Here is a 12633-nt window from a genome sequence, read left to right as displayed (position 1 = left end):
GGGCTGTGCAAGCCTGAGCTCATGTTAGTGATACCGAATCATGGTTTGGCATTCCATCTGGCTGTAAGGTTTTCCTTTTTAAAAGCAGAGTGCAAAATGTTGCTGTAAAATCACCTTGCGAGATTATCCATCTGGTTCTGAATACGCGCAGTAAGAGAAAATTAGTTTATCTGTTTCTGCCCACCCTAACTACGTACACCAATGACTTGTAGAAACCAGCTGGTATTTGTTGCTTCCAGCAAATACACAGCCAAGTGCTGTGTCCCACAACTTCTCCCTTCCACCATGGGTTGTGTGTGCGCTCTCACTACTACCACCATTGCAGTATTCCCATTGGATTGCCAGTAGTGACGGAAAGGGTTTAAAGAGAAAGTTAAAAAAAAAAAAAATCTCCAGCTGCAGAAGTTTTTACACATGTTCCTGCCCTCCTGAGAATCTCCAGGAAAAGCAAGAAGAGCCAGCTGGCCAAGAACTCCTGACAAAAGGGGAAAAAACCTGTATTTTGTCTCTTCCCCGCCCCCTCCAATATATTGTTCCTTCCCCACAGCAATCTCCTACACACATGCTAGGGTTGTCAGGTCCCTCTTCGCCACCAGCGGGAGGTTTTTTGGGCGGAGGCTGAGGAGGGCGGGGGTTGGGGACTATAGAGTCCAATTGCCAAAGTGGCCATTTTCTCCAGGTGAACTGATCTCTATCGGCTGGAGACCAGTTGTAATGGCAGGAGATCTCCAACTACTACCTGGAGGTTGGCAACCCTAACATATGCAGATGTGCTCATGGTAAACAGATGGCTAGCATTAGATTGGGGGGGGGGGGGCTGGATGCATAGTATGTTCAGTAGGAAAGAGTTCCCAATTCCAAAAGTTTGAAAAATCCTACCTTGAGATATAATTATGTTTTTGACCTTTCCATACGCTGGATATTCATTAACACGAAAGAAAAGAACAGTTGCACAAAGCTTGAGCCACGAACTCAAAAGGTGTTTGAAAATATGCAACAGCAATTTATCATTTGAGTGGAGACTTCTCTGTTGTATAAAAATCTCTTTTTTTGGGGGGGAGGGGTTTGCCCAGGAGGTTTTCAGCACTGTTTAAACTGAAAATATGCTAAATAGCTGATAATGGGGAGAGGGTGATAAGTTCAGTGGCTGTTAATTCTAAAATAACAGGGTGAAAGTTTGTATTTGCTTATCTTCCAGGTACTGGAACAGATTTTTATCACAGCAAGGCAACTTATTTCATCCCATGAAGTATTTGCATATTAAGGCTCAGGGTCAGTTTCTGTTCAGTGAGCTTACTGGATGTGTTTGTGTCAAACCTTTTTTGCGCAGCGTTCAGGTGTGCCTACTGCTTTTTCCTGAATCCTGCAAGAAAAATAAGGCCACAAGCTCCGCGACTCCTCGATTTCAGTGCTGAAAAGAAGCAGCCTGCCGAGTTGGAGAAAACTGCAGAATCACTGGAGTCTGAGGAAGAAAAGCTACAAATGGTTGACGGCATGTATAAATCTAACTATAGCAGTTTGTTATGGTGATTTGAAAGGTCCCTCCTATGTTACCATTAGTCATTGTGTGTCATATATGGGGAAGGGGAAAATGGGTGTTCTTCCCCCCCCCCCCGCCATCCTTGATTTTCTAAGGATTACATTTTCCTTTTTTGTGTGCTGGTCCTTACCTTTTAAAACCTGCCATGACTTGGGGGCTCACAAACTTGGAGGACAGTCTCTCTCCCCCTCTCTACCCTTCCCCCTCTCTGCATGTACCTGTGTAGCAACCTTGCTCCTGATATCTTATTTCATACCCTTTACTTCTGTAAGCCCTGACCTGGATGGCCCAGGCTAGCCTGATCTCGTCAGATCTCAGAAGCTAAGCAGGGTCAGCTCAGGTTAGTATTTGGATGGGAGACCCCCAAGGAATACCAGGGTTGCTGTGCAGAGGAAGGCACTGGCACTCCACCTCTGTTAGTCTCTTGCCATGAAAACCCCAAAAGGGGTCGCCATAAATCGGCTGCAACTTGACGGCACTTTACACACACACACTTCTGTAAAGGAGAGTCTGCGTTTGCTTCTTGACGTAGCCCTGGTGGTTCTTCTGAACCAAAATGTACAAAACCTAGCCTTTATCCTCAAGGAGGATCTGGATCCCAGGGTGGTTAAATTTCATTGTTTTGAGCAGGTCATTGGGTTGAGGCAAGGTTGAAGTTCCTTCTTTATTTGTTAAGTTAGTTCACTCTTTTCCCCAGGGCAGGAAAGCTAGTAAAACTGACTTGTTTAAAAATGGGGAGTTCAAAGAAGAATTGTCGACTTTAATTTAACACAGGTCCTTTTTACGATGTTTTACAGGCTAATACAGTAACCATTCCACTAACAAAATGTAGTGTTTTAAGAATATATATAAGAATGTAACTCTGTACCTTTTTCTCTAAAAAAAAAAAAAAATCTGTGTGAGACTTTAGATACGGAAACTTTTTTAGGATATAGATAGGATCTGGAATTTGGAATCTCAATATTTGTTCATCTAAGAGTACTTAGCATAATTACAGTCAACTGCCTACACAAAGAAATACTATTTGTCAAAACCTTTTAAGCTGTTGGTGCAGAATGATGTCTGTTTTTTCTCTGATAGATGGCATGATGAAAGATCAGGTTAATTTTTATTTAGAATAATCCACTTTTCTGCCTGGCAACCACAAGGCTAACATGAGAGAAAATTAAAATTCAATAAACATAGATACAAGATACAGTACTAATGAAACCTTGAAAAGCCAATAGTAGAACTATAAAAGATTAAAGGCCATTAATTTATTTCCAATAGTGTGAGCAGTCTCAGCAGCAGTCAAATATTGGCAATCCCAGCTTATATTGGAAGAGGTGGTCTTACTGATATTAATTTATTTTATTTATTTATTTTATTTAAATCCCACCCCTCCTTGGCAATGCCGGGCTTGGGGTGGCTTACAACATATCACACAGATTAAAACAAATGTTTCCAGTTAAAAATTCTCCACTTCTTAAAATTCCGAATGGCACCCTTAATCATTCCAGTGGCGGGTGCCAGCCGCATAGGGATAAGAAATGGTCCCAGTAGAGAGGGATCAAGGTTAGGGTATGCATGACTTATAATATAACTAGGAAGGCAGGATAGAAAAGGGAGGGAAGGGAGGGCAGCCAAGATGGAAACAATTGCTGTCCTCAACCATAGGTCTGGTGGAACACTGTAATCTTGGAGGCCCTGCGGAATTGCATCAGATCCTGCAGGGCCCTGCTCTAATTAGAGAGAAAGAGTTCCACCGGGCTGGGTCCAGAGCCAAAAAAGCTCTGGCTCTGGTCGAGGACATTCAAGACACTCTTTGGGCTGGGGACCACCAGCAAGTTATTTCCCATTGAACATAACGTTCTGGGGGGGGGGTATATTGGGAGGGACGGTCCAGCAAGTATAATTGCCCCAGCCCGTTTAGGTCTTTGATGGTCGACATCAAAACCTGACTCGGTGTTCAACTGGGAGCCAGTGCAGCTGATGAGCACAGGTATAAGGTGTTCTTTCAATGGGGTCCCCATGAGGACCTGCACCGCCTCCTTCTGGACCAGATGGAGTTTCCAGGTTAGCCTCAAGGGTAGCCCTGCATAGAGTGAGTTATATTAGCCTAACCTGACCATTGCATGGATCACTGTGGCGAGGTCAGGGTGAGACCAGTAGGGCACCAGCTGTTGAGCTTGGTGGAGATGGAAAAAAAGCTGCTCTAGCTACCCCTGTGTCCTGTGTCTCCATAGAAAGGGAGGCATCTAGGATCACTCCCAAACTCTTGATGGTCGGCGTTGGTATTAAAGCCACGCTGTCAAGGTCTGGGAGCTGGCAACCCAATCCCCAGTTGTCCCAACCCTGCCATGGGACCTCTGTCTTTGATGGATTTAACTTCAGCTGACTCTGCTTCAGCCATCCCACCATGGCCTTCAGACACCTGGCCAATATATTTGGGGCAGTATCTGGCCGCCTGCCTATCAATAGTTACAGCTGGGTGTCATCCGCATACTGGTGACAACCCTGCCTGAAACTCTGGGTGAGGGGGCGCATATGGGTGTTGAATAACACCCGGGAGAGGATCGTCCCCTGAGGGATTCCTCATATCAGAAAGTAACGTGGAGACATTATCTCCCCTAGCGCCACCCTCTGTCCCCGACCCTGGAGAAATGAGACCAGCCATTGCAGGGCTGTCCCTGCATTCTGTGACCCATATAAATTATACAAATCATACAACTTGATGGCTTCCTCATGCTTGGTGTGTTTCTGCTACTTCTACTACTTGCACAGTTTGCTTTCTGCCAGCTGCTTTGGGTCCTGTAGAGGGAGAAAAGTGGGTTGAACCATTTAAAATATGTTTAAATAAGTGAATAGTCATGGAGAGAGAGAGAGAGACAAAGAGATGTATAGGTACATAGCTCCATCCTCTGACCACTGGAAATCTTTTTAAACATCTCTGGCTTCTAAGAATGCTCTGGGCGTTCTTTACAGCTTTTTCATAAATGAAAAGTGGGATTGTGTCTGTGGCTCACGAGCCACACTTATTTACTTAATAAGGTTTGGACTTAAAGACACTCTTTATTCCTATCCATATTGCTTGCCTGCCTCTGAAGCCTTCTGTGGTATTTGCCACATCATGCTGACAATTGCCTCGCCTTCCAAGATTTTCTTGTTGCTGACTACAGAGCAATTTTTGATCACCTGATGGTAGCTCTGTAGTTCAGCCACTATGTTTGGGGCGGTAGGGAATTGCAAGGAGAGGATGCTTATAAACTCCTTGAGATTTCTGAGATAATTGCAGTGCTGCAGGAAACCCTGCTTAGCCAGTGCTATACACGGTTGTTTGTTTAGTATGCTAGTTAACCCCATCCTGCTCAGAAAAGAATATGACACTCAGAAGTGGCTTTAGTTCTCTGCGTTTGCTATTCTCATGACTAATATCTTTTAGAAATTTATATCAAATTTCTGGGCGTATCCACTTGGTAATGCTGCACAGGTTTGCTGAGGGCTGAAATGAACAGTAGTTCAGTATTTATTTTAAAAATTATGTTCCTGCCTCTCAGCCCCATGACTTTCAATATAGGTCCATAACCTAGAGCAGGGGTTCCCAAACTGTGCTCCATGGAGCACCTGGTGCTCCGCGAAACATCTCCTAGTGCTCCGTGAAGAGATTGAAAAGAACAATACTATTGTCATTTGGTTTAGTATATAGGTGCTAGGTGAAAATTAGTGCTCCGTGACGAATTTCTGTCCTGAAAAGTGCTCCGTGACTTTTGGGAAGTTTGGGAACCACTGACCTAGAGCAGTGATGGCGAACCTTTTAGAGACCTAGTGCCCAAACTGCAACCCAAAACCCACTTATTTATCACCGAGTGCCAATGCGGCAATTTAACCTGAATACTGAGGTTTTAGTTTAGAACAGGGGTGGGGAACCTTTTTTCTGCCAAGGGCCATTTGCATATTTATAACATCGTTCGGGGGCCATACCGGGCGTAGATCTCCTGGTGTGTGTGTGTGGGGGGGAAGCTAGGGTTGCCAGGTCATCTTCACCACTGGCGGGGAGGTTTTGGGGGTGAAGCCTGAGGAGGGCGGGGTTTGGGGAGGAAGACTGCACAGCCATAGAGCCCAATGGCCAAAGTGGCCATTTTCTCCAGGGGAACTGATCTCTATTGGCTGGAGATCAGTTGTAATAGCAGGAGATCTCCAGCCACCACCTGGAGGTTGGCAACGTTAGGGGAGGCTATGCAGAGAAGGCTTGGAGGGTGCCTCAGCTCCCCCAGGTCTTCCCCCTCCTCCCAGGTGGGAAGGCAGCCAGCGGTGGGCCCAGGCAACCAAGGTGCCAGGGGGGCGCAGTTTGCAGCCTGCGGTTGATCTGCAGGGAAGGAAAGAAGGAAGGAAAGAAAGAAGGAAGGAAGGAAAGAATGAAGGACAGAAAGAAGGAAGGAAGCAAGGAAGGAAGGAAAGAAAGTAGCAAGGAAGGAAGGAAGGACAGAAAGAAGGAAAGAAAGAGAAGAAGGAAGGAAGGAAAGAAGCAAGGAAGGAAGGACAGAAAGAAGGAAAGGAGGAAGGAAGGGAAGAAAGGACAGAAAGAAGGAAGGAAGGAATGAAGGACAGAAAGAAGTAAGGAAAGAAGGAAGGAAGGAAAGAATGAAGGACAGAAAGAAGGCAGAAAGGAAGCATGGAAAGGAGAGAGAGAGAAAGAAAGAAAGAAAAGGAGAGAGAAAAAGAGGGGGGGAAAGAGACAGAAAAAGAGGAGAGAAAGAATAGGAGAGTGACAGAAAAAGGAAGAAAAGAGAGAAAAGCCTTCACACACACACACAGCCGGCTCCCTGCGACCGGGCTTCAGCCTTCCCACCTCTCCCCCCCCCCCCAAGTCCACAAAAGTCCTCCACCTGATTGGCTCCCACGCGGATGCTCCGGCCCCGGGAGGGAGCGATTGGCTTTTTCCTCTTCTTCCCCCCTCCCTCCCTCCCTCCACGGCGGCCGAGAGAGGTTTCAACCCCTGTGCCGCGCGGTGTGCAGGGACGCTTCGCCTTCCCGGCTTGGGGGAAGCGTCTTCCTCCCTCCCGCCTCCTCTTGCCGATGGCGAGAGGGGGTTTAAAGGGGCCGCAGCGTTCCTGCACGCTGCGGCTTCAGAGAGGGCCGTGCTGCGCTGCGTTTCTCTGGCAGCTGCAGCGGAGCCCAGGCTGGGCCAGGAGCCTTCTTACTCCTCCTCCCAGAGGCTCCGGGGGCTGCTTGGGCGCAAGTCCCGCCGGCCGCCACCGCAGCACGCCCCCCCCCACCGCACGGGCCGCTCCCCGGCGCCGCTTCGCAGGCCGCTTGGCTGGGCTGCGCACTGGGCAGAACCGGGGCGGCGGCGGCTTCTCTTGGCCGAGCAGGGGAGGCGCCGCAGGTGGCGGCCCGGCCTTCGGGGGCCTTTTTCAGCGGGCAGGCGGGCCCTGAGGCGGGCCTCCCAGTCCGACCTCGGGCGTGAGGAGCCAATCTGGAGTCGCTGCGGACCGCCCGTGGCGCGGGGCCAGGCAAAGCCGCGCCTCGACCCCTCGCCTCCAGCCCAGGAAGGGAAGGGGAAGGAAGGCTGCTTCCCCGGGGGGTGAGTGGAGGCGGCCGGGCGCGTGCCGGCAGAGAGGGCTACGCGTGCCAGAGTCGGCACGCGTGCCATAGGTTCGCCAACACGGACCTAGAGCATTGGGCCAAAATATGTCCCAGTGATCCAGAAAAAAATCTCCTTAAGAACCAGTAAGAACTATCTGCTCTGGCTTCTGGTTATTGAAAACGAGTATGGTCAAAATTCTGTACCCACCAGGCTGAGGTAAATCTGGTGAGTTTTGCAGTGAGGTTGGGGAAGTCTCTGCGCTAGTAGTTGAGAAGATGGAAAAGGGGATCAAAAGAAACATATGACGAAGGTCTCTAGGCAGAGGATCTCAGAGCAATCATCCTAGGGAAAAGCACTCCAGCATAGTCTAGCTGTGCGGGAGAGGAAATACAGGTGAGACATCATGAGCTCAGCTGGGAAGAGCTGCAGCAAGATCAGAGGAGGGAGAGAGGCTAAGGACACTTTCTCCTCTTCTCTCCCACGTCCTTTCTGTGTGGGAAAGGGTTTTTTGTTGCTGCTGTTGGCTAAGTTTGCAGGTGTTGTCTGTTTGAATTTAACATTTTAAAATTTTGCTTTTCAATTCCTTCTCCTCTCTGCCCACCCACACCTCTTCTTCCAGGTTGATTTATTGTGCAGTTTTAAATTGAAAGGTGCTTTTTAAATTGAGTGTTGCATTTTATAAATACTGCAAGCCATTTTGGGGGCTCCGGTTAAAAAAACAGGATACAAATCCAGTCAAGAAGCACATCATCCCAGCTAGCACCTGGTTCTGGTTCAGGATTACTATTGAATATTAAAATTCAAAGATAAACTTGCCTTCATCTTTCAGCCTCTGGCATCTTTTCTCCATTTTCTGTCCCGCTTTCATAAGGAGCTGGTGGTGTAGGCCCCTCTGAATGTTTCGTAAGGTTTCAAGGTGTAAAGTTTGTTTACGGCATAGAACGCGGTAGCACCACAGGGATGGACCCTGTGCCCAGTTCAATCAACTCTTGCTTGTCCTGCAGAACCTTTAGAAGATGCTCCCCCAGTTCCTGAGGTGGACCAGGATGATGACGAAGCATTGAGTACCGACGAGCCCAGCGACAAGGCGGAGGAGGAAGCCGAGGGGGAGCCGTCAGCAAGCAAAGGAACGCCTGCAGCTATGAAACACGAGTCCACAGTTCCAGCTGACCAAAGAGAAGAACTCCTGGCAGATGCTGAATAAGTGCCTAATCTGTCTAGCTGTATGTCTTTCGGTTGTTACTTTTCCGGTGCGTTGTTTCGCAAAGCTTGATGATGTTTTCACTCTCACAAACGCAGAGTGCCATCCGACAAAATGTCAAAGCATTGTCTACTACGAGGTATTGTGCTGCAAGAGTGTGTATGTGTGTATGTCTGTGTGTGATTGGTGAGCAACAACACTTCAGAATGCACGCGCTAGCTGAAGTCTCTGACTCCCGGTACAGATAGCCTTATGTTTTGTGTCGCGTACTAAGATAAATATCAACTTGCATAAAGGAGTATTTTTTTTCTGTCTGAGTGATTTAAAATATAGTATTATTTGGTCATGGAACATAGAGAGACTGTAAATGACTGAACATGGCAACCGTATGAAGAATTGCTCCGGTCTAAGCAAGCTCAAGTCAGTGGGCTTAGACTGGAGTATCTTGGCACAGGACTGCACAGTAAAGAGATGTGTAGTTAATTTGAGGGGGGTGGGTTAGTAAAACTTTTAGAGCATTTTGTAATATTTAGCTGTTGAAATGAACTCAAATGTTAAATACTTGGATGTTTACAGGAGAAATGGTGCTTAGGTATTTGCCGTAAGCTATACAGATATGTCATTACAGTTGAGAGTCACTCTTTATGCTTTGGGTGTGGGGAGCGCTGAGAGAATACAGTTAAAGGAGCAAACCAAGGAACAGTCCCTGGGACTATTGACTTTGCAGATAGGCTAAAGGCATGTAAAATAGAAGGCTAGTTTGTGTTTACATGAGGTGTAGGAATCTCTACATTTGATAGTACTTGAATACTGAGTATTATTTATACCTGTACAATAATAACGTAAGTGAATTTTGTGTATTTTGTTAAAGAAAAATAAAGACACTTGTAGCATTTAAAGGTTTGCTTGGTATATCCTTGTGCTTGTCTTAAAGCATTTACTGGCCTATTTAAGTATTCATAGAATCATAGAGTTGGAAGGGATCACCAGGGTCATCTAGTCCAACCCCCTGCACAATGCAGGGAATTCACAGCTACCTCCCCCCCCACACACACACACACCCATACTCCATGCCCAGAAGATGGCCAAGGTGCCCTCCCTCTCACAATCTGCCTATTTGTATTCCACTGTTCTCTGAAATGGATCGAAAGCTACTTATAAAAATAATAAATAAAACCAGGGCACATCAAACAAATCAACAAACCACCGAAACACTGCAGTGTACCATGCACATTTTACAGAATTTTTTTTTTTTAATTTTGTGAAAAATCTTGAAGGTATACCAGGATGTGAAAGAGTTTTTGTAGAATAATAGAGTGCATCCCACCTTCAAGCATATGCACGTTTGCTGTCTTCTGATAAGGGCTGTTCTACTGCTGAATCATTGTGTTACTGTGTTGGTACTTAAGAATACATTTGCAAACCTGGAAGATTTCAAGCTGGATGTCTGTGCAACATCTCAGATTTCCATGCCGGTGAATCAATAAGGTGCATGAAGCTGATACAATGAGGGCGCTAAGCAGGTCGTTGCCATTGGACAGACTAGCACTGTAATCCTTTGCAGAGTTGCTTTGGTCTAAGCCAGGGGTGGGGAACGTCAGGCCCGGGGGCTGTATAAGGCCTGCGAAATCATTTGGTCTGGCCCTTCATGGGTCCTGGCAGATCTGTAGCTCAAAGGATGCTACCCTGCCTGAATCTCTTGGGCCCAGCTGGGGACAGCAACGCTCAAAAGCGAGTCACTCTATGTGGCAGATACTCAGAGCCGTCTCCGGTTGTGCCTCTTGGCTAAATGTTTGACCAAATATAGCAAACTAATTTTTAAGTTGATAATTTTGTACGCCCCACGAATGATGTTATCAATATCCAGATGGCCCTTGGAAGAAAAAAGGTTCCCCATCCCTGGTCTAAGCCTTAGACTGGCTTACATAAATGTACTTGAAGTGGAGTAACTCTGCGTAAGATTGCCCTGTAAGAACGCCGGGTAAACTGTTGGAGCTTCTGAAAGGAATACAGGATGCCATTATCATAAATGTACAAAGCCATAGATCAAGAAATTTGAAAGGTTGTTCTTGAGACTCCTGGAGCAAAGACACTCTGGGAAGAATTTATTCAACTGGTGGCATTTGCAAATATCCAAAAACAGTCTGCCCAATACCTTTATTGGAACCAGTTCAATGACACAAAAGTTGCACACACTCTGAGTTCGCCAGAACTCTTCCTCATCTCTTGTGTAGTTACTTCTTGTTGTTAAACATCCCATGGGTGTGCGTGTGTCTGAACAAATTGTAAATTCTACTGGCCTAATAATTTCACCCACAATGTGGCTTTTCCTTATAGAGGTTTGCAGTGGTTTGTGGGTATAAAGCTGCCCTGAGACATTCTGGAGGCCTAGAAAAATCTTAGCATGGTAGACCAAGTAACTTGGCTATTCCCTGGTGCTTGTTGAATCCTGTTATCGGTTGTGAAACAGCTGTTATTAGCCATCTACCCCCTCACTCCTGGCCCTGGGTCCTTTCTTCAAGGCTGTTGGTATCCTACTACCATTACTCTGCTCTAGTTGCCTGAGTGGTAGAGCTCTAGTTGCCTGAGTGGTAGAACATCTGCTTGGCATGCAGAAGGTCCCAGGTTCAATCCTTGGCATCTCCAGTTAAAGGGACTAGGCAAGTAGGTGATGTGAAAGACCTGCCTGAGACCCTGGAGAGCCGCTGCCGGTCTGAGTAGACAATACTGACTTTGATGGACCAAGGGTCTGATTCAATATAAGGCAGCTTTATGTGTGTACACTTTCCTTTCTCTTCTCTTACTGTTCTCGAACATCAGAAGGGCTTGCACCAAAGGGCTGCTGAGAAGGGGAGGGGTCCCTTCTGTCTACTCCCTCAGCATTGTTCTCCACAAAGTTCTGCTCTGTATCGCTCCCAGGAGCTAAAGCCAGATCTTCTTGTGTATTAGTATATGTTACAGCCTTCAGTTAGAAATCATCAGTTCAGAACAGAATTAGTAGATTGGCATAAGTCATCCCAGAGAAGCATCAAACATTTAAATAAATTGCCACGTGATTGCTGGAAAACAATGGAAATTCATACAGCCCCAGTCAAAGGTGGCAGTCTAATTGGTTTGATTTAAATTATTTTTAAAATCCCCCATGATATAGAGGGAGTAAAGTTATGTCTTGGACTGTAAGATCTCTAAGCAGGCACTACATCACTCTGTATGTCTAGTGAAGTAAGTATGAAATAGTAACTGGAGTAGCCGTAACTGTATAAGCAAGGAATCACTGTCGATAAGATGCTTGCAGTTACCTGAAACACAAGCCTCTGACTACATTCTCAGAATGAATCTTGTCAGCAGTCCCAAAGGAGTAGGACATCACACCAGTATTATTAATCTATAATGTTGCTTGGAGATAATTGCTCAAGGATACACCAAATAGCTGGCAGTTTAAATTTTGGGGTTGAAGTGACTGATTTTGATGAAATGGAAACTTATTCCAATAATCAAATTGTACCAATATTGACCTTTTTACCCTTTCTATCCTTTTTAGTTCCATCTTTCCTTTGGCTGCAGCCTTCCTCATTTAATTTTTAATTGCTACTATTCTGCAAGAGTGTTCCATTTGGACTTAAGAAAATTTCATGAGATAAAATGAGAAATCAGGCCATTATGCATGTACAATGTTTTGGTTGCTTTCCATAAAAGCTGCTTAGCCAGTCAGCAAACCTGCCAGAAGCTGACATGAGGTAGTCTTAACACCATGGCCTAAAAAAGTCTTCTTAAACTCTCCTTTTCCCCTCGTTTTAAACTTTGTAACATCTGGCCTGATGAAGAGTTCTGGAGAACTTGAAAGCTTGTACATTGTTATGTGTTATTGGGTTAGTCCTGATAAAGTTATTTGTTTATGTGGATTTTTTCACATCTGTGTCTTATAGGTCCCAAACATTTGAGTCTTGAAGAACTTTTCAGGAGAACAAAGGTTTGTTTAGAAGCCTCCCTCTACTGATGTAACACTAGTCTTCAGCAAAAGATCATCTCCAGAGTCTAGACATATGTTCATTATGTTCACAGCCTTACATTACATCCTGAAGAAACCCCAAATAGCCAAATGCTCATTTGGGCAGTGGGAAAGATGACCCATTCCTAAGTCATATTGACACTCATTTTAAGAAGAATGATTCAAGCCCTATTGCAAATAGTCCAAAGTGAAGTGACATTGATACTTTACCTTTTTAAAGTACTGTGTAAAATGTGATGGTTAAAGGAGATGAGCATGATGCTGCAAAGGTTAAGTACTCCTAAATTCCATTTATCTTAATAGTAGATACTCAACAC

The 12633-nt window shown here is 45.7% G+C and overlaps 1 protein-coding gene across 1 annotated transcript in view; it reads left to right on the top strand.

Moving 5' to 3' along the window:
* Positions 1–8310, top strand: part of LNPK (lunapark, ER junction formation factor) — a 48820-nt gene extending 40510 nt beyond the window's left edge. Inside the window, exons 11-12 of the mRNA XM_056861191.1 lie at positions 1331–1516; positions 8111–8310. Of these exons, the coding sequence (XP_056717169.1) occupies positions 1331–1516; positions 8111–8310 (386 nt within the window). The remainder of the gene's footprint in view (positions 1–1330; positions 1517–8110) is intronic.
* The last annotated feature ends 4323 nt before the right edge of the window (positions 8311–12633 follow it).

The sequence above is a fragment of the Euleptes europaea genome, chromosome 15 (genome assembly GCF_029931775.1).
Source record: "Euleptes europaea isolate rEulEur1 chromosome 15, rEulEur1.hap1, whole genome shotgun sequence".
Classification (NCBI taxonomy): Eukaryota; Metazoa; Chordata; class Lepidosauria; order Squamata; family Sphaerodactylidae; genus Euleptes; species Euleptes europaea.
Note: the sequence above shows the minus strand (reverse complement) of the source record. Positions and strands in the feature narration are given on the sequence as shown.